The sequence below is a fragment of the Mya arenaria genome, chromosome 17 (assembly GCF_026914265.1).
Source record: "Mya arenaria isolate MELC-2E11 chromosome 17, ASM2691426v1".
Lineage (NCBI taxonomy): Eukaryota > Metazoa > Mollusca > Bivalvia > Myida > Myidae > Mya > Mya arenaria.
This window is the reverse complement of record NC_069138.1, coordinates 1345350-1369749: the sequence shown is the minus strand read 5'-3', so window position 1 is coordinate 1369749 and position 24400 is coordinate 1345350. Positions and strand designations below refer to the sequence as shown.

The window sequence follows — 24400 nt, the reverse complement described above, 5'->3', positions numbered from 1 at the left end:
GTTCATCCATATACTCGGGTATAGTTATTATGTAAAACATGTCTAGACAGGCGTCCGTTTCCTATAAAGGGAATTAAACCAGTGAAACTGAATCCGAGACCAGTTTGCATAATGATTAATTCGCCATATACGTATTACAATTATAAACAAAAATGACATGCAGAGGAGAATCAGTTATGTATGTCACAAGACGGTTCGGTCGCCTGATTTACCTATACACATTTGATATACTTATATGATTTCTTTAAAGCTGCTACTTTACAGATTGACAGTTTTGACAATACTTTTAAGTGTTGTCTCAGAATCAGATCGTTTTGGTATTAATGCCATCAATTCAGTCATATTAGGTAACTCACAATAGCACTGATCTCAATTGTTTGGAAAACTGCCGATAATTGCATTTGTAAGTAAGGCTTTTAGCCATAAAATATCAATTGCTGAACGTGAATATGAAAAACACAGATCTGATATTTTGACCGCAGTTTTGGATCACTGCCATCCAGATAAATATGCAAAACTTGGATCATTTCACGACATTTGTTTATGCATCAAAACAGTCAATCGGTGTGGTGTTTTGTTCAATTTTATTGGCGTTGACCCTGTGCCATTGAACGGGTTATATGTTTAAACTTTCGACTTCTCGAAGTTGTATCTGAAGATTTTCATATAATTATATTGATATAAAACAATAATGGATTGACAAATTTAACTGCACAATTAATTATACAATCCAACACTGCACAGACGTATGTTGTAATCTTTTGTGCAAACTGGCACCAGATTCATACACTCAACAGATATGTTTTATAAAACAAACAAACAACATATTTATGAAAGTTATAGATTGAATAATATTTTATAGTTTTTTTTGGTTTTTTTAAAACGCTGGGGCTAGTTTTCAAATCTTCTGCGGCCATGTTGTTGCCCAACGTTTTTCGCTAACGGATCAATGTAAATATTTAACGATACGGGTATTCAAGCTTTGTTTTCCCGGGTAACACCCGGGTTTGACACCAACGGAACAGAAAAAAAGCTTATCACATTTATTGTAAACTGATCATAAATTTGAGCCTATTACATTGATTATAACCTGATCTTAAATGTTAGCCTATCACATTAATTATAAACTGATCATTAAAATGAACCTACCACACAAATCATAAACTGATAATAAATATGAGATTATACATATAAATAGTATACTTCTAATAAGTATAAGCCTATAACATCAATTGTAAACTAATCATTAAGCTGAGCCTACCACACAAATCGTAACTGATCATAAATATGAGCCTTTCACACGAATCGTAGCTGATCATAAATATGAGCCATCCACACGAATCGTAGCTTATCAGAAATCTGAGCCTTTCACACGATTTGTAGCTGATCATAAATATGAGCCTTTCACACGAATCGTAGCTTATCAGAAAAATGAGCCTTTCACACGATTTGTAGCTGATCATAAATATGAGCCTTTTACACGAATCGTAGCTTATCAGAAATATGAGCCTTCCACACGAATCGTAGCTTATCAGAAATATGAGCCTTTCACACGATTTGTAGCTGATCATAAATATGAGCCTTTCACACGAATCGTAGCTTATCAGAAATATGAGCCTTTCACACGATTCGTAGCTGATCATAAATATGAGCCTTTCACACGATTCGTAGCTGATCATAAATATGAGTCTTAGCTGATCATAAATATGAGACTTTCACACGAATCGTAGCTTATCAGAAATATGAGCCTTTCACACGATTCGTAGCTGATCATAAAAATGAGTCTTTCACTAGAATCGTAGCTGATCATAAATATGAGTCTTTCACACGAATCGTAGCTGATCATAAATATGAGCTTTTCACTAGAATCGTAGCTGATCATAAATATGAGCCTTTCACTAGAATCGTAGCTGATCATAAATATGAGCCTTTCACACGATTCGTAGCTGATCATAAATATGAGTCTTTCACTGGAATCATAGCTGATCATTAATATGAGACTTTTACACGAATCGTAGTTTATCAGAAATATGAGCCTTTTACACGATTCGTAGCTGATCAGAAATATGAGCCTTTCACACGAATCGTAGCTTATCAGAAATATGAGCCTTTCACACGAATCGAAGCTGATCATAATTATGAGCCTGTCACATTAATCGTTAGTAATCATTAACATGAGCCTATAAAATTAACTGTAAACTAATCATAAATATGAGGCCATCAAATTCATTGTAAACTGATCATATTCATAAGCCTATAACATGAATCGTAAACTGATCAGGAGCCTATCATATTAATTGTAAAATGATCATAAATATGAGCCGACCACACGATGATGTTGAGGTATTTTTAAGGTAGATCTTACTATAAGCAGTTCCGAGCACGCATTTTCAATTATGAAATGTACCCGTACTTAAAATGCACTTGGAGATGCAGTGAAAACATATTTCTTTAGTGTCCTAAAGAATTAAGGAAATATTGTGATTATCAATAATATAGTATAATATATCGAAAATACCGTCGAGTTAATAGACGGACGTGAAAGTTGTAAAACAACAGGTCTTTTTTTCGGAGATCAATGTCGCATAATGCCACTCATTCTTGACTATGCATGAGAAAAACAACAGAGCCTTTTTAAGGTTCAAGTTTTATTTATAATTTGCATTTATTAAACTAACAGACAGTTTGCAATACATAACACCAATGTAGAATTGAATGGTCATATTAGAACGTACGTAAATTGAGAACTTATAAGTGAAAAATATGCATAAGCGAACATTGTTGACATCTAACTGTCAACAAAATTTGGACGTCCAAAGGAATATAACCATTCAAAACATTTAGTAAGCGTATAAAGTGACGTGTTCTGGTGAAAATACGTTCATTGTTATTCATGAAATGCATGAAATCTTTAAATGAACGTTTTTGCCATATTAGCTCTAAGGACCTGTCAAAATTATGTGCTGTACCATCTTGAGTGTCTCGATTTTGACCTTCAATCTTAGTATATATTTTAAACATTCATGTGTAAAGTAATGAGTTTTGCAAAAGGACTTATACTAGTAGTGAGGTTTTTTTGCGACGGACTGGTGTTAGCTAGGTTACTTCTGAAAGTCTTGATTGCAGTATGTATGTTGTAAATCACTAATTAAAACATGGTACTGGGAAACAATGTCGTTGTGTTAAAGTTCAGTTAAGTTGAGTTGAACTGTTGATAGGCTGTGGCGGTTACTTCACAACAATTCAACGACATTTATTGACCAATTCTAAGCATCATTATGTAACCACTTATTTACCAATATTTCATCATTTTCGGAACAAAGTCAAACCTGATTTTCGACCAAAACCCGACCAATGAACATCCAATTTTGATATGGTATTTATCCGTTCCAAAGATGATTAGTAATTTATTCATTCAAAATGGATATGTTATTTATGCCTTCCAAATATAATAAGTAATGCATCCCTTTCAAAAATGATAAGCAATGTATCCCCTACAAAAATGATAATTCTAAGTTAGTTATCTCGTTCAAATATGATAAGTAATTTATCTCTTCCAAAAATGATAAGTGATTTATCCCTTCCGAAAATGATAAGTAATTAATTCATCCCTTCCTTTTGATTGAGATGATAGCGGACAAAATATAGTTAACCTTATGCAACCTGATATCAAATCAACGTTTTTGTGAAGTTGCTGTGTTAATTAGTTTCAAATGTTACTTACAAGACGTCTTAAGCTGTGTCACCTCGCTTTTTTGCACTCTTGCCGTTCCCTGAAAGAAATAATGTATGGTTAATATGACAAGATGAACAAAATATAATTTCGACCACTTAGTATCGATAAGTATTTGTATGTTAACATGAGTTTGGTCTGACCCGATTAATATTAACAAGCATTTATATGTGAAGTTCAAAATCATGTTCTGTTTTGGCCTCGTTTAGTTAAGCCAATTTATCTGATTTGTTATAGTTACTGCATCCATATTAGCGGTTTTTTTTAAATTGTACACGAGTGCTTCAGTGTCAGTGTAAAATTTCAGTCACGAAGGTAGTGGTTGAAGTTACTGATTTGTACCATTTTATTAAAGAGAAATTTCAATAAATAACGCGCGTTAAAGTGAATAACCTGTAATCTATCTGCACGTCAATTATAGCACGGTTAAGCAGCTACTTACTGTTACGGGTCTGATTTAAAGGTAAAACACAATCCAAATCATAACATGGCCAACTTTAGTAACGACTCACAGCTGATTTATCAAAATGTATATAAGGCGAATATGAAACAATAAGCAACCCTTTAGTCAAATTAATATTTCAAACACTAAGTTATACTGAGTATTATTAAATCAACTATTACGTATTTGACGAGATACAGAGACAATTGCTGTACCAATACCAGACAATTGAAAACAATATATGCCAGAACTCGCTCAATATCGACCAAACTTGGCCAATATCAACCAAACTCGCCTAATATGAGTTTCCTCCGTTTTGATTGGCTACAAAACTCGCCTAATTTAGGACTTGAGAAATGGGCCATTTTCATTGGCTGTCGAAACTCGCCTCTGGTGGGTAAATGTATGATTTGTATAAACACTTGTAGACACCCATTAATTAACAACAATTGCTCGCTAGTACGTTAGACAAAAGTCGAGTCAATGTGTGTAATATTGGAAGACTTTGAAACATCCATGAATATACCAAAGAGTACTCCCTGGTACGTTAGAAAACGGTAAATAAATGAGTAATATGTTGTAATCCTTGTAGGAAGCCATGAATACACAAGAAAGACTCGTTGGTACGTTATAAATAACAAGCGCTACAATATTTCACCGGAACATTGCAAGGCTTTTCTCAAGTGATTTATTTCCGTTTTTTACGAATGGGTACCTTAACATTTTTGAACAGCCTACTTGTTATTTGAATATTTAGACATTACTATTATTATATTGCGCTAAAAATCATTAAATTAGTTTTTTTGCGCCCACTCGAACATTCGTCAAGTAAACGTGATTTATGTTACTCTAGAATGCAGAAGTCTTGATTAAATAAAACCAAAATGTTCTTAAGGATGGTCCCGAAACCCAATTATCAAATTTGGGGCCATTTTATTTGTGTTCCTTGGGGAAGGATGTACGTCCTAGGTTGCTACACAAGGCGCAAAACCTCTAACGTTTAATCCTGCGTCCGCCCCTTGTATACATATATCTGTAAATCCTTGTCGATATGTTACGATATCACTTTCGAAAAGTTCATCATATCTTAAAGATAAAAACTTTTATTTAAACATTCCATTTGAATGGCCTCTAATACTAAGTCAAAGTGTCAAATTGTAATAAATACCCAAATATTTTGCAGTGAATATGTCGCTTTTCAAACTAAAGGTAATTATCACACAAACATGGAGGTGAATACATAGTTGTAATTCGATCATGTGATACGAATTATAATAGACTGTTTAATTTTAAGAAATGAATTATTTTCAACGAATGGAGTTGCGCCTTTTTCATATGATACTAAATTGTTATAGTAGTTCATGTCTAAAAGAAACCATTCACAACTCGTCAAATGTTTGATATCAAACCTTAACATATGTTAACTAATTTTACGTTATTATAACAATTTAAAAATTATTTAATAATATTTGTAACATATATAACAAAAGGATGGAATTAAAGTTGTTTCATATAGGATTGTTACAGGTTATTTTGCAACTGCATTTTGGAAGTAAGACATTTATTTATTTATTTATTTATTTATTTATTTATTTATTTATTTATTTATTTATTTATTTATTTATTTATTTATTTATTTATTTTTTTTTTTTTTTTTTTTTTTTTTTATTCGTTAGTTCGTTCGTTCGTTCGTTTGTTTGTTTGTCTATTTGTTTGTTTGTTTTATTTTTTGTTTGTTTGTTTGTTTAATTGCTTTGTTTAATTGCTTTGTTCATCCATAGACCCACCCACCCATACACCCAGCCACCCGCTCACCCATCGTCAAGGGATACACTTACGGTTATATCGAATGTTCGTTATCTTGAAGTGTTTCCCGAGGTCCAAACGTCCACGTACAAGCTGATTGAAATGACATGTCCACATACATGTTGACTGTATTGACACGTACAGGTACATGTTGATTGTAGTGACACATACACGTACATGTTGACTGAATTGACACGTACACGTAAATGTTGATTGTATTGTCACGTACACGTGCATGTTGATTGTATTGACACGTACACGTACATGTTGATTGCATTGACACGTACACGTACATGTTGATTGTATTGACACGTACACGTGCATGTAGACTGTTTTGACACGTACACGTACATCTGGATTGATGTGACACATACACGTGCATGTTTATTGTATTGACACGTTCACGTACATGTAGATTGTATTCACACGTACACGTACATGTTGACTGTATTGACACGTACACGTAAATGTTGACTGTATTGACACGTACACGTAAATGTTGATTGTATTGACACGTACACGTAAATGTTGATTGTATTGACACGTACACGTAAATGTTGAATGTATTGACACGTACACGTAAATGTTGATTGTATTGACACGTACACGTAAATGTTGATTGTATTGACACGTACACGTAAATGTAGATTGTATTGACACGTACACGTACATGTTGACTGTATTGACACGTACACGTAAATGTTGATTGTATTGACACGTACACGTAAATGTTGAATGTATTGACACGTACACGTAAATGTTGATTGTATTGACACGTACACGTAAATGTTGACTGTATTGGCACGTACACGTAAATGTTGATTGTATTGACACGTACACGTGCATGTTGAATGTATTGACACGTACACGTACATGTTGATTGCATTGACACGTACACGTACATGTTGATTGTATTGACACGTACACGTACATGTAGACTGTTTTGACACGTACACGTACATTTGGATTGAAGTGACACATACACGTGCATGTTGATTGTATTGACACGTTCACGTACATGTAGATTGTATTGACACGTACACGTACATTAGGATTGAAGTGACACAAACACGTGCATGTTGATTGTATTGACACGTTCACGTACATGTTGATTGTAGTGACACGTACACGTACATGTAGATTGTATTGACACGTACACGTACATTAGGATTGAAGTGACACAAACACGTGCATGTTGATTGTATTGACACGTTCACGTACATGTAGATTGTATTGACACGTACACGTACATTAGGATTGAAGTGACACAAACACGTGCATGTTGATTGTAGTGACACGTTCACGTACATGTAGATTGTAGTGACACGTTCACGTACATGTAGATTGTATTGACACGTACACGTACATCTGGATTGAAGTGACACATACACGTGCATGTTGATTGTATTGACACGTACACTTACATGTTGATACAAATGACATGTTCGCGTACATGTAAATTGTACTGACACTTTCGCGTAAAAGACGATTGTATTGAAACGTTCGCGTACATGTATTTTTTATTTACACGAACACATAAACGAACGTGTTGATTGGTTTTACACATACACGTACGAGGAGATTGTATTTATACGTTGACGTACATCTAGATTGTAGTGACATATAAACATTTATGAGGACTGTAGTGACACGTTCACGTACATGTGAAAAGTAATGACAAGTGCATGGATATGTTAATTGTAGTGACACGTATACGTGCATATGGACTGTATTGACACGTACACGTACATGAAGACTGAAAAAAAACCTTTTCCTAAAAATCTGATGTTATCAAGTTCTTTTTATGTAAACTTCCCGTTTTTGTCTTATATAATGAGAACATTGTTCAACAAGCAATGCACTTAGAGGTTAAAAATAACACGGTATAATCGTCACTGATAAAGTTTAATTTATGTTAGATGCGGAAGTAACGTGAGGTTATTTGTCTAAGTACGCTTGGAGTGTCGCTGACAGGTAAATGCATACTAATAAATCTTAAACCAGCCTAGCGTTTGAGATAACAATATGTCTATTGACCAATCATAAATCTAACTATTCCGATTCTCCTGATTAAAATCAAGAACGACTGATTGCTGATTTACCAACGTAAATGTACGGAACATAATAGCAATAATTTGGCAAAATATAATTTCGAACACTAAGTATATTCTGGATTTTGTTCATATGCATTTATCAAATGAAATGTGGCCATGGCCGATGCTTAATAACAATCATTTATCTGCGTAGTGTTGACCCAGTCATTGTTAAAATCAGACGGATTTGAAGTTGTTATTATACCCTCAACTCGAGTGTTTTAAATTTAACTCGAGTGTTTAAGTGAGTGTATAATTTTAATCACGAGGGAAGTAAATAAAGAAGCTATTTTCACCATTGATTTTAGGATACAGTTCAATAACTTGCGTGCTTTAACGTGAAAAGCGTTATAATTAATACGCACGGCAGTTATATTACGGTAAAGCTACGCCTTTTTGTAAACGTTCCTATTTTGGAGGTAATGTATAGAATAAATCAAAATAATCACTTAATACCATGGTAAAACAGTTAATTATAACTGACTGCTGATTTAACGAAAAAGATTTAACTTACAAAAAGGCGAATTAAATGCAATCCCATTGTTTGAAATTTCATTTCGAACATAAACACCATTTACTGAATATTATAATACGACGGACATACGGTATTTTTGTGGTCTTTCAGCGAAAGTGCAACCTTTAAAAAAATTGCCCCTGTTTGCAAAACGTTATTCTGTTTGGAATGGCAAAACTTACACTACATTTTATTTAACAATCAAAACCTGGGATTTAAGTTATTAAACTATTTTTAATTTTCTAACTGGCTTTATGGATTTGCACGAAAAGTTAGAATCAATGATTAATTCGTCACAACCATTCATATAGTGCTAAAATAGCCAAGGGCATGTGTCTGTAAAGGTCAGATTTGTGTAGAATTTAAAGAACATTACAATTAAACTTTCAGATGAATGATACAATTTGAATATCCACTTGTCATTGAAGTGTTTAGATATTCCACTTTCCCAAATATATTAATCTAATGTCTCGATGAAGTTAACACTGTTAAATTATATCATAAATGTCGCAATTATGAAATAGCATCATTATTCATTCCTGATATATAACTTACTAGTCTAATATCATATTTCTGGTCATTAAATACGAAATTCATGCATTGGTTCATTGAAACTCGTAAAATCAAATGGGTTTAAACTTGTAAAGACCTGTAAAATAAGGTTTGTAAAACCTGTATAATAAGCCCCGTAATGAATTGCTACTCAATGAAATATTGCTATCCGTACATATTTGATTAAGCCAACATGATATTTATCTTTTCTCTACTTCTTCTGCTCCTCCATTTTCTGCCATTAAAAAAGAGGACACCTGCCAGACCATTTCAGACATCCTTTCCATCAAACTTATGAAGTGTGTATATCTTTCTTTCAGCTGGTGATACTTCTCATTCCCACTGTCAGTTCTACAGTAAGTCATCCCTAGCCACACATACTCAAGTTTGCCCCTCCTGTGGCCCTTTTCTGCCAGCTGAAATTCAGATTAACAACCAGGTCGCCTCTTAAAAGTGATTCTGATCAATTAGACTCAACATTGTATAGTTCAGCGTGTTTCCTAGAATAGGAGGATAATTCCTCATAGACTGGATGTTTTGTTTTGAACTTATAAATAATGTGCAATTCACAATAAAACTGTCAGTGCGTTGCTGTTCACCTGTAAAGCGCACTTTCACTCCAAGTTTTAATTGCAGTGTTCTGAAATACTAAGAATGTCCTGTATCACCTCAGAAGGCGACCAGTTCTGGTGCCTTGGTCCGTCGAACCACTCAAAAAGCAGTTGAAGTATACTCGTACAACGGAATATAAACACAGTCCCAGCCGTGCGATTTGACACAGTTGACCCTTATACAGTACATGTGTTCGTAGATTTAAGTAAAAACGGTCGAAGTCGATCATGTGTATTCCAGCCAGGCCCAAGCTTGACGAAATAACTTAAGTCATTCCTCAATCTCAAGCTAAATCATTTTTGTCAACATATTACTATTGCATGATTCAGAATAATAGATGTTTTTCTTTTTCGTTCTTTTTTAAACTTATTCACCCATGTGTTATGTTGTTTAACTTATTTTCTCCAAATTACCCAGAAACATTTCACTCAGTTTGATTTATTCATAGTCAATGGCCTAATTTACATACTGTACAATAATTCAGAAAGTTGCTGAATACAAACAAATATAATTTATTATGCAACCAAAGTTTATTTCTGCTTCTTTTAAATGATATCTTTTCCATGTTTAGACAAGACCTAGGTATTTTGTTATATTACTTGGCATAAAACACCATATAAATACACTGCAATGATTGGATTAGGAGAATATTAAATAAGGAGATTTCTTTGTGGTTCACAATGTACATTTGGAATACATCGTTTAATGCATTTAAGTATAAACAGAAACGATAAGCCACACGGACTTGATTTAAACAAATTGTGCACAGAGGTTTGATGAAGTAAGTTATATTTGTTTCGTTTTATACAAGGAGATTTTTAAAGTTTATGTGACGTACACGTCCAATTGATAACAAAGAATTCCGGACGGTACCAATTCAAGACCCAAAGGCGTGATATATATACATCCATCCATCGATCCATTCATCACTCCATCTATCCATCCATCCCCATCCATCCATCCATCCATCCATCCATCCACCCACCATCCATCCATCCATCCATCCATCCATCCATCCATCCATCAATCCATCCATCCATCCATCCATCCATCCATCCATCCTTTTTTATGTCCGTCTGTCCGTTCGTCCATATTTTCGTCCGTCCGTCAGTCTGTCCGTCAGTCTGCCTATCAGTCGGCCTATCAGTCGGCCTATCTATCTAATTATATATGTTTCAATATAATTGTTCACAAGGACGTTTTGAATATAGTGAAAGTACCAAAGTTAAATGGTATCGCAAAGTAACCCTTCAACATTTTTTTTCAATTTAAGCTGCCTCCAATACAATTCGACTGGTTGGTGGTTCAAACCAGTACAATGGGCGTGTCGAGATTTTACACGACGGGGCATGGGGTACAGTCTGTGACGATGAGTTTACCGACACAAATGCCCTCGTTGTGTGCAAGATGTTAAACTACCCTACGTAAGCATTTAATGTCATAATGTTTTGCTACATAAACAGTTAACATATTGTGATGCCTTTATGTCTCTGTTAACATCTTAACTTTAACGACTGAATAATAAAACTGGATTTAACTGTCGTTGAATTATGTCTCATTTAGAAAAAAGAACATGTGTAGGGATTCAATCTGTTTGACTTCAAAATGATTGCTTCAGAGGAATGACATTTAAATTCTTACCCGGAGATTTAAGTGTGTACCACTTCTTTAGCAGACGTTGAATTCTTACGTAGTGGAATATATGTAACGATATGTTTTAAGCGTGCTGGAATGAGAATTAATTATTGGCATACATGATATATTCCACTAATAATTTAACTATAGCCATAATATAAAGCGTATTGCATTGGACTCGCTTTAGTAATGTAACCTATCAAACCATCATAAGAAATGTATGCATTGCATTATACTGACTGAAAATCCATTTGTCCCATATGTGTGTACATTACTTGTGTAAATTAAGGGCTTTTTAAGATTTTACAAATTTTGCCCACGCCGAACGTTATATAATGTGTAGCATATTTTCATTAGTTGTCTCATGTATGCATTGTTATGTTTAATATATTTATATTACCGACAACTTATCTATTTTGATTCAACAGAACTAGAGCATATTCCATTACGCATCTCAAAGGCTAGCTAATGGTCCCATCTGAAACATATCCTGTGTGTTATCGAAATACATGTTAAAATCACCTATACATATATCTATATACAATATTCTGTTTCTTTTAGAGCTGGCGCAAAGGCTATAACAAATCTCATAGACCTCCCAATTGCGCCATCCCAGATCTGGCTTGACCAATTCAGGTGTACGGGATGTGAGCAGAGCATCGTAGATTGTTTACATCTCTTGCCATGGGGCTCACATGACTGTCTCCATAACGAGGATGTGGGTGTTGTGTGCTCCTCAAGTAGGTGTTGTCTGCTTCTGGCTTTAATGAGGTCTGATTGAAATTAAGTATAACAGTATTAATAGCGTTCTTGTAAAAATCAAGCATAAACATGAGTGATAATAATGGAATTTATTTAAAAAATTATTAAAACGGTCGACAGCTCGTGGCCACTGTTTATAAAAGTACCTGAGTTAAGTGCTATTGCAAAGTTCGCATGTAAAAGTGTTTTGTTTTTTTTCAATTTCAGCTGCCTCCAATACTGATATAAGACTGATTGGTGGGTCAAATCAGTACAGTGGACGTGTTGAGATATTCCACAACGATATATGGGGTACAGTCTGTAATAATGAGCTTGACGACACAAATGCCGCCGTTGTGTGCAGGATGCTGAACTTACCAACGTGGATACATTTTTCATAATATTTTGCTTAAGAAAGATATGATGTATTGTGATTGCCTTTATGTCGTTGTCGTCGGCATTGTCGTGCAAACACCTTAACCTTGGTCATATCTCCGTTCCAGATAGTCATGTGAAACTTTGAGTACACATGCTGCCACAGAAAAAAAACATGCGTGTAAAGCAAGTGCTATCACTCGTATGTCTTTATAAAATTTGACAAGCATAGACGCTTAATCTGTGGTGTTCTTGTTATTCAAAACATTTGGCTGTAGAGGAATCACTTTTGGATTCTTATCTATATATTTAAACATATTTTGGTAGGTGGGCCGATTTTTCAGTTGAAAACAAGATTTGTGGCACGTCTTAACATTCCTGACAACTTCTTTAGCTAAGGCTGTATACGTTTCATATCAAAATATGAAACGGTCTTTTTCAGGCACGGGCGGGTTGGAATAAGAAATGCTATACCTGATGTTATTTACTCATGATTTATTTACAAATTTAATGATACCTTTAAGTTTACTCATGATTTATTTACAAATTTAATGATACCTTTGAGTGTATTATCTTGAAACCGTTTTAGGAATGTTATCTATTAATCATATGCATTAAATTATACTGACTAAAGATTCATTTACCATATTTGTATCTACATTAGATTTGAAATTTCTAAATAAAAGGCTTCACAAATTTATTCTCTATTTTTTTTAATTTTGGGCAACATTTTACCCCGCCAAAATGAATGTTATATATTATTTAGAATAGTAACATAGAGCTGAGGCTCATTCCATTCATTGTGTCAGAAAGGTAGCTAGACAATGTTGCTTGTCTGAAAAGTACTGTTAGAACTATTTATATTCCCGATAATGCATTTATTTTGTTTCTTTAAGATATGGTGCATATTTAATCACGCCTTTCAATGAATAGTTAACGGCGGATTCTCCAATCTGTCCTGAAATATTTTCTGTAGGCGACTACATGTAATAATTAAATTATATATTCAATATTCTGTTTCTTCCAGAGCGGGTGCCCGTGTTATTACAAATCTCATAGGCTACCCAACTGCTCCAGTCCAGATCTGGCTTGCCGATGTCTCTTGTTCAGGATGTGAGAAGAGCTTCGACGATTGTTATCATTCCAATTTATTGGACTCACATAACTGTTCTCATAACGAGGATGTCGGTGTCGTTTGCCCCTCTCGTAAGTCTTGTCTGCTTCATATGTGTTGTCTTGTTTTCAATTAAATTCCCGGCGTTTATTGCTATACATGTTTTAAACGATGATATAGTAAAACATTCTCGATACAAATACTATAATTTTCTTGTTTTGGAGACTGCTACAAAATTATTTAAGACGTTACATATATTGTACCTGTGTCTTCTTTATTAGAAGTTGTTATAACCTTAAAGAAATTAGTCTTCACATGTTTAAACTCATATTACCTTTTTTGAAGGAAAATGTTGTGATTTAAATGAATACTGAACATTTGTCTTATTATTTATAGTGTCTGCAGACGAGCCAACAAGCATAGCTTCGACAGTAAGAACTGTTTCGATAATTACACCAACTAACAATGAGAGCTCAAATATTGTTCTTCTTGTTATTCCGACGGCCGTCAGTTGCAGTCTCGTGTTATGTCTTCTTGTTGGCGGACTGGTTTATTGCAAACGAACAGGTACACATAATATGTCATGTCTCCTTGTTGGTGGACTTGTTTATTGCAAACGGACAGGTATACATCATAGGTCATGTCTCCTTGTCGGCGGACTGGTTTGTTGCAAACAAACAGGTATACATCATAGGTCATGCCTCCTTGTCGGCGGACTGGTTTATAGCAAACGAACAGGTATACATCATATGTCATGTCTCCTTGTCGGCGGACTGGTTTATTGCAAACAAACAGGTATACATCATAGGTCATGTCTACTTGTCGGCGGACTGGTTTATTGCAAACGAACAGGTATACATCATATGTCATGTCTCCTTGTCGGCGGACTGGTTTATTGCAAACAAACAGGTATACATCATATGTCATGTCTCCTTGTCGGCGGACTGGTTTATTGCAAACAAACAGGTATACATCGTAGGTTATGTCTCCTTGTTGGCGGACTGGTTTATTGCAAACAAACAGGTTTACATCATAGGTCATGTCTCCATGTCGGCGGACTGGTTTATTGCAAACAAACATGTATTCATCATAGGTCATGTCTCCTTGTCGGCGGACTGGTTTATTGCAAACGAACAGGTATACTCATATGTCATTTCTCCTTGTTTGCGGACTGGTGTATTGCAAACGAACAGGTATACATCATATGTCATGTCTCCTTGTTGGCGGACTGGTTTATTGCAAACGGACAGGTATATATCATATGTGACAGTATCGGTCAGGCATGGTGGAACAGTTTTAGGATATACATTTGTATTTATATACTGACATATTATATGAAATCTGAAGGCATCATAAATCGTGCCTTCTCCTTCCCGAATAATCCCGATTAAATAGTATATAACAAAATGAATGGAAACATAACTGCACTTGTCTTGCAGAGCTAAAATAAACCTGATATTTTCAAGTTATAAAACAAAGTGAATGGAAACATAACTGCATTCTTGCGTATTAAAAGACATTAAATGGTCTTTTCTATCATCCGTAACCGATACTGCCGCATGTTTGTATATGCCATATTGTTTCAAAGATTCAATACTTTACTATTTCTTGAATTAATTTTAACCGAGTAGTAAAGTAACGATTTCTTCTTAAAAAGACTCATGAGCTGGTTTAAAGTTTGCTAAATCAAAACCATATCCTATTGTAAAGCACGCATTTATATTGCATTTATTTCCACAAATAAGCACATGTTCAGTTACGCTCTACAGTCATTAAAAAGTAATTTCTTTTCGCTTTCATGCGATAGGTATACACTGTTTTTTGCATCGACAACAACAGGAAAATAGAGAAAGGTAGGATACATTTTCATTTTTTTAAGAATTATACGCTTATATTCATCTTGGCTTTGTATATTAATAAGAGCTATTCTGTAAACAACTAAGCAGTGTTCAACGCAACCACACACGTAACATGAGCGGTCATTCATTGTAGGCCAGTGGCCCTGTGGCTAAAAATGCAAATAAAGGAAAAAAATGCACAGAAATGATTTTGCATATTTGTGTTGTATGATATATACTTTGTGTGGAAAAAAAAACTATAGAAAAATATAATGGTGCAAAATGTGATTTTGGGGGTAAAATGTTAAATATTGTAAATAAATGTATGAATTTCTGGATTTTTTCTGTATCAAATTTGGATTTAGCAATACAAAATCCATAATAACTCTGTTTACTAGATATTATACAGCACCATAACAAACCTAATGTTTAGGCTTCATTTTGGGGGTAAAATGTTAAAAAATGTAAACAAAAGTATGATTTTTTCGGATTTGCCTATATCAAAATCAGATCTAGCAATAGAAATTTCATCATAACTATATTTATTAGATAGTATACAGCACCATTACATATCTATTATGTAGACATATCATATATTGCTAAATGTGATTTTTGGGGTAAAATGTTAAAAAAAGTATGAATTTCTGGGATTTGTCTTTATCAAAATCAGATCTAGCAATAGAAATTTCAGAATAACTATATTTATTAGATAGTTAACAGCACCATTACATATCTATTATGTAGACATATCATCTGTTGTGAAAAAGGAATTTTGGGGTAAAATGTTAACAAATGTAAACAAAAGTATGAATTTCTGGAATTTGTCTACACTGAAATTAAATTTAGCAATAAAAATTCCTTAATAACTGTATTTAGTAGATAGTATACAGCACCACAACATACCTAATGTGTCGACTCATTATCTATAGGTAAATATGATATTTGGAGTAAAATGTTAAAAATGTAAACAAAAGTATAAATTTCTGGAATTTGTCCATATCAAAATTGTATTTAACAATAAATGTACCAGAATATCTTTGTTGAATACTTAGTATACAGCACAAAAACAAACCCTATATATTTACACATCATCTTTTTAGAAATGTGGGTTTTGGGTAAAAATGTTAAAAAAACAAATTAATGTTCCCTTTCTGGAGTTTGCCAAGAACTGGACGAAATTAAGCTGAAGGGTACGTAAATAACTGTATTCAACTTATATTAAACTGCTCTACAACAAACTTAAGTTGCAGATTATCATAAAATGAGAAAGGCGATTATTTGTTTTAAGTGTTATAACTATAAATGAAGTTGAAAATTTCTTGAATTTGCCAACAGTCATAATGGAATTTAGCATTGACACATCAGAATATTACTATTATTATTATTATTTTATTTTTTTTTTAATTATTCATCATTAATTAATCAATCATAGCAAGGAAATGAAGTCATACAATGTTTAATATAACGGCTCATCGTTTCGCAGCAAAATCAATGACGTCGATATAAACAAAAATATGAAATACAGACAAATAATCGGACTATTAAACTTTTATATGATATTTAATCATGCGGACTTAGTTATTGAGCAGATGCTAATGTGGAGTGAGCAGATGTTAATGTGAAGTCTGAAAGTGTTGGAGGTTTGACAAGGGGTCGGGGTATAAACAAGATTTAAAATGCTGTTGGGATTCTGTCGCTGCACTTTCAAGGAAGATAATGTGAAGCAGATACGAAGAGTATAACCAGTGGTGTTGCATCATATGAGGGTAATGCTAGTGAAGCAACACAGATTGGTGAAAATGTGGTAGATAGAGTGGTTGGCAAAACTACCAGTATGAAAGAATTCACGTTTAGAAGAAGACACCGTTGTGCTTATGAATGACAATGCTGGGATCAAAAGTGATGATGAAGTACTATGTGTTAAGTACGAGGGTTGTCCGGAAAGTTTTGAGACTGCGTCTATATTTCAAAATGTTTTTAATATAAATCAACAAACAATAAGCAGCTGTGTATATAGACTATTCACTAGTTTCCCTTTGAAAAATAAAATTATATAATCTCAAAATAAGGAAAAAAATGGTTGCAAAGACAACCCATCTAGCGCTTCACGGAGCACTTTGAAATTTACTCTTTCTGAAAATTGTTCACAATTCATATGTACTACCCAACCTAAATAACAGATGCCAAAACGTCACGTCAAAACATAAGACGACAGTATGACGTCAGCTGCATCACACCGCAATTTATTAAAGCCATCTAATTGTAGACAAGTTTGTAACGATCAACGGAAGCAGAGAGGTATTTCGAAGATGTACGAAATAAGTGCAACGTTGAAGTCACGCACGGAGCAGCGTGCTATGATCAAACATGGTGTTCGCAGCGGGATAGCTCCTACACATACTTATACGTTTCTAACACTAGATAAATCAAAGCCAACATGTTTAAGGGCTTTGGTATTTCGCTGGCATGGATGTTTTTAGTGACGGGCATGAAAAAGTGTGCAATTTCAAGCGGCAGACTGTCAGTCGTGAGTGAAAGTGGCGTAAATTCAGTGCGGGACAGGTTACAAGAAGACCGGCGGAGGACAGTGAGGGAAATTGTTGACTCTGTTCAGTTAAAATGGACAGTTGTTCATAATATCATGGAAGACTTGTACAGACAAATATTTAAGCAATGGGTTGAACGCCGCTGTAAGTGTGTACTTGCAAAAGGAGGGTACTTTGAAAAAAAAAATATGACGTGACGCAATGAGGCAAGGAAGTGCTCCGTGGCTTGTGACCTGTACTTTTTGTAATGTTTGTTGTGTTCGTTCACTTCGTAGTATATTGTTGAGACTTTCAGGATTTGTTTATATTAGATAAAATTGTCAGCTGCTAAAATTTTATATGCATCCTATGACTTGTATGTTTTTAATGAACGTAGTCTCAAAACTTTCCGGACATCCCTCGTAGTACAGATTGCGGGTATTTCTACAAGTTCAGGACTGGAAAGGACACACTGTTTTGAACCGGGATGAAAGGGGTTGGGAAGTAGTGAGTAACAAACTACTATATCCGGTGACCACTGAAACAGCACCAATTCAGGCTGATATTATGAAAGTTGTACAGTGCGCTTGTCAAACTGTCTGCCCTAATACAGTAACATGCAGCTTCAAGAAGGTTGGATTTGGTTGTGTAAGGCCTGCTCCGCATGCAAATGCTGTGGGAATGCCATTTAAGGTTGTGCATATCTTATGCTACATTAAGGCACTGACATTGCTACTCTAATCAACTAAAAACAGAAATCATAAAAAACTTACCACACATAGGATGCAATTAAAATTTTATCAGCTGTCAATCGTATCTCATATAAACAAATCCTGAAAGTTTCAACAATATACTACGAAGTGAACGTATACAACAAACATTACAAAAAGTACAGGTTACAAGCCACGGAGCACTTCGTTGTCCCATTGCGTCACGTCATTTACAGTTTTTCAAAATACGCTCCTTCTGCACGTACACACTTACGGTGAAAATCAACTCATTGCTTGAATATCTGTCCGTACCACCATTTTATGATATTATGAACAACTGTTCTTTTTAGCTGAACTGATTCGTCAATTTCCCTCTCTGTCCTCAGCCAGTCTTCTTGTAACATGTCCTGCACTGAATTTACGTCAATTTCACTCACGACTGACGGTCTGCCGCTCCGCTTCTAATCGCACACATTTCCATGCTCGTCACTGAAACGTCCATACCAGCGAAATACCAAAGCCCTTGAACATGCTGGCTTTGATTTATCCCGTGTTAGAAACGTATAGGTATTTGTAGGAGTTATTCCGCTGCGAACACAGTGTTTGATCATAGCGCGCTGCTCCGTGCGTGACGTTAACGTTGGGTTTTTTCCGACATCTTCGAAATACCTCTCTACTTCCGCTGATTGTTACAACCATGTCTACTGTTAGATTGCGTCAATAATTTGCTTAGTGATGCAGCTGACGTCATACTGTCGTCATATGTTTTGACGTGACGTTTTGGCGTCTATTATTCAGACGGAGTAGTATATATGAATTGTGAACAATTTTCAGAAAACGTCAATTTCAAAGTGCTCCGTGAAGCGCTAGATGGGTTGTCTTGACAACCATTTCCTTCCTTAATTTGAGATTATTTATTTTTATTTTTCAAAAGGAAACTCGTGAATAGTCTATATACACAGCTGTTTATTGTTTGTTGATTTATATTAAAAACATTTTGAAATATAGACACAGTCTTAAAACTTTCCGGACAACCCTCGTATATTATAATATAATACGATATCTATTATATATAATAATTCTGGTGATTTTATTGCAAAACTTGACAAAGTTATTGGCAAATTCCAGAAATTCTCATTTTCATTTGATTTTTTAAACAATTTACCCAAAAAACGTATTTCACAAAATACAGTGTTTTATTAATTTTCGGTATATTAAACTGTATTATAATATATATTACATATAGTAATTATGGTTATTTCAGTGCAAAATTGGATACAGTTATTAGCGAATTCCAGAAATTCTAATTTTCATTTAAAGTTCCAATCATTTACCCCAAGAATCACTTTTCACAAAAATACGTAGTTTCTATACATTTAGTATATTTTACAGTAGTATGGTATCTTTTTAATACAGTAATCCTGGTAATTTTATTGCAAAAAAGGACAAAAGTATTTGCAAATTCCAGAAACCCTCATTTTCGTTTATTATTTCAAACATTTTACCTCAAAAATCATCTTAGTTTCTCAAAATACGGTATTTCTTAACTTTCGATATATTAAACTGTATAATAATATCGAGGGTTCAAAGGTAAAAGGTGCCAACATCAATTTTGGTCAAATATGACATTTTATGTTTTTTTCAATTATACAAGGTACCTTTTATATGTGGGTGAATTTTCTAGTTGAAGTTCATTCTTTATATGGGCAAAATTGATAGAATTATATTGATCTTACTACTTTCAGGGACAATTTGTTCAGGTAAAAGGTTCCAAGTACAGTTGGTACCTTCTTGCCAACAACAAGTGAACTATTTACAGTGGAAAAAGGTGCCAACTCCTCTACTTGTCACCTTTTACCAATAAAATTAGGCTGTATTTATTCAACAACAGAGGTGCTACAATCAGTTATCTCCTTTTCCCAGGAACTTTTCTGGCTAATTGTTTATCTTACCGGTCAAGCTGGGGTTAAATGCTAGAAAATTAATGTTATCATTAAAATAATCTTCATATTTATGAATCTCTAATGTCTCACAAAGATTACGATGGGATGCTTGATTTGACTACTAAGGTGAAGAAATAGCTTTGTGTTATGGTATTAACTAAGTGAATATTCAAACGTCTATTTTATTTAACTTTACCATATTACCAGAACGAACGTTAAAGTGGGCACATATTTTATTCTCAAACTAATTAAAATCGCAATTGCATTTAAAATTTATTAGATTTACGGTATCGTTTATTTTATAATACAAATGCAGATAAAGGCTAGTAAAAATAAAAAAAGGATATTGTACTACAGGGTTATTTTTGTTTTACTTGCAATGATTATTGAATGTTTTGTTATCGTTTTCCACTAACATACTAAGGCAATAATAATTTAAAAGTTACACCTGGTCCAGTACCCAACTCAACTCAACTTAACTCAATATTCTTTTATTATATCACAGTTTACATTTAAGCAAAAGCATGTGAAAACTCAATATATATAGATATATATATATAGATATAGATATAGATGTTTAAACACAGGTATAAAGAGGTGGGTTAATGGCGGCTTCACAACAGGTTTGGAGTTCATCATTAAACAAAACAACGATATCATTAGTAAGGGGAATGTGGTTAGTTTAAATAGTATTATTTTTATATCAAAACAAATTCACTTATTTGAAATAAGATAAATATAATCGATACAGTAATGAGATAACAAATGAAAAACTGTTGAACACATGCTCAGATTCGTTTGATTTAGTAAGATTTTAACAAAAAAATGCTGTTTTTCTTAAGGTATCCAGGTTCTTACAATTTAAAACTTCACTAAAATTCTAAACATTAGGTCTTGAGTAAAAACGACAATGTATGTACTTTTTCTGATAGGATTGAAAAAGTGGACATGTAAGTAAATAGTGCAGTTCGTCACCGATATCGATTAGAGCAATATTTATATTAAAGGGTGTTTAAAGGCATACTCCTGATTTTTAATTATTTGATAACAAGTGTTTTATAATTCTTTAATGATTACTTATTATATACTTATTGGTCTCAAAATAATATTTTTTGTCTTGTCTTAAAACTATATTCTTATATATAGCAATTTTAAAAATATATCAAATATCTTAAACTTGTATAGATGGAAGGAACGATTGGTCTGACTGGTCAATCAGTACTGATATACAAGTTGACACGTATGTCATAACTCATCGTAACAGCAGTGCTCTTTAATTCAATGTTTTTTTATGCAATCAACATATTGAAATAATCGTAAAGTGTTTTATGCCATAAACATATCGTAATAAGAACGTTCGGGAAAGAAAAATTATTATGAAACGAATACCAAAAACTGACCAGTAATATAATATTGCAATCAAAGGGGGTGGGGTTTTTTACATTCAGAAATTGATCGATTATGAGGTGTTCTATGCAAATTTGATTGTAGAGTGTTACAAAATCATTGTAGTTTAAATAAAACATTGTATTACAAGTTATTAAGAGACGCCGTCAGTTGGACTGTAAACGAAGCCGTATGAGCAGTAGAGATGAGACGGGCACAAAGGAGATGATAACATTGCGTAATGCTGGAGAAAAAACACATTCTATCCGATGGAAATTGTTTATTGGGACACAGCATATCTGTATATATTGTGAAAAACATTATTAATGTATGATACACCCTTTTCATTGTCTAATAAACGATAAGAGACACAGGTAATTTAATGTTTTGATTACCAATACATATCCAGTTTTGCTTACTATCTGATATTTAGTCATCAGTTAATGTACGTACAATGTAGCACTTCAAGTTGAACAGACAAAGAAAAATGTAAAATACTTCACGTGTTAAAGTATACCTCATTTCTTATTGTGTTACAAAATGCATTCATCATCTAAATAAAGGGACCGCATGAATATATTGGTTGTTATTTTATCTATAGATGCAATAATATTTTTAGTATTATAGTGATCAGGTTTTCTTTGAAGATGTTAAAGGGTTTAACTGCATTTTGCCCCTTTTGTTTCTAAAATTACTCAATCTTGATGAAATATTATAGCGGTAAAATGTGCTATCTGCACTTGGCACCTTTTACTTCTTGCAAAATTTATTTGAACAGTGCCAACTACATTTAGCACCTTTTACGCTAACACATTTTCATCTAATGGCATTTGTCTCTTCACAAAAGTGCAAATATAATGTATTTTACTGTTTACCTTGTCTTCTAAAGTTCACAACCTGACAAGCAATAGTCATTCTAGTTAGACTCTGCAAAATAAGACCATAGACTTAACGGAAAACGAAGGTATTTCAATATTTTCGTTTTTTTCGTTTTTCTCCAAATGTTGAAATTGGAAGTTGGCACCTTTTACCTTTGAACCCTCGATATCTATCTCATACAGTAAATCTGGTTATTTTATTGCAAAATTAGGCACAGCTATTGGCAAATTCCAGAAATTCTTACTTTTATTTAATTTTTCCAACTTTTTACCCCAAAAACCACATTTTGCACCATGTGATTGTTCTATACTTTTAGTATGTTAAATGTGATGCCTGGTTTGACACAAATCCATCAAAAGAAATTCTGCGCATTTTTTCCCCCAATTTTTATATTTTCCCTGGACTATTGGAACTACGGTCCATTTCACGAACGTTTTGACTTTGGGACTCAAGACTCAAATGTGCAAATCTTTTTTTCTTTGAAAATTACATCTTTTGAATTTGATGATGGTTAAATTGCTGTAAATGTTACAGATAACACATTTTACTATCATCAAAACATAAATACTCATACCATTATACGATATATATATTGAAACGGATAAATTGAGACAGCGACAAAATATTCTTTAAATCTTGTAAAATGAGTATTATCGGCCTCTCATACGTTCATACTCACAATTTTAGGCTTTTTAGATGAAAATAGTGTATTAGCCGGTTTTGGGACCATCTGGTGTCTAATCCCTTTATCATTTTGATTTACAAAATAATTGTACTAATCCCGAGATAAAAAAAACGGAAATGTCATAATTTCGCTTTCACAAAAAGTTGGAGTGGTCAGTGAAAAGGGTTCTTGGGAATGAAAGCATTTGTAAGACGAAATTCATTTATTTCAGTTGTCAACAAAATTTGAGGAATAAATCACAATCTGGAGAATGTTCGCAGGTGCAAAACTCCACCAACAGTAATAAATGCAACGTCGGCGTTGAAGAAAATGCAACTATTGGTGTAAATAATGAAATTGGAATGCCTATGGAAACTCCTCCTGACCAACTCGAAGATACAAACGGAAATGAAATGGATAGCAACGATTCGGACATCAGAATTGTTACAAACTGTGCTCTTGATGGTGCAGAGGGCGGTGAAATAATGAGCAAAGTTTAGGAAAGCAGAATTCATGCATGCTTGATGGCGATTTCCCCTTGCAAGAGGTGCAAAAATACCTAGAAGAGGGCTATATCGTATTAAACTTTTATAATAAGCCATTGGTTTTAATAGCTTACTCATAGAATCAATGAAATTAAATAGTTGTATGTCATATCTTCTGCATGTTTCCGTATTCATTGTTGAGATTCTGTCCGATGTATCACTTTTGTTTTCATATCAAATTGGATTCAATATTTGATAGCAGATTTTGTAAATATCCACAAACAAGCCAATAATCGAAGAGCGATAATATAAAAACATTGCTTTGCACGTTAGTTGCTACCTAATGTATGTAA

General features: G+C 33.8%; 1 protein-coding gene across 1 annotated transcript; it reads left to right on the top strand.

Moving 5' to 3' along the window:
* The first annotated feature begins 5576 nt into the window (after positions 1-5576).
* On the top strand, positions 5577-24062 carry LOC128224309 (neurotrypsin-like). The gene is made up of 8 exons (XM_052934120.1): positions 5577-5727; positions 11026-11176; positions 11949-12127; positions 12357-12510; positions 13531-13709; positions 14014-14184; positions 15425-15470; positions 23795-24062. Exons 1-8 carry the CDS (start codon positions 5667-5669, stop codon positions 24060-24062), a joined length of 1209 nt encoding a protein of 402 aa, XP_052790080.1. The 5' UTR covers positions 5577-5666.
* Positions 24063-24400: the final 338 nt, after the last annotated feature.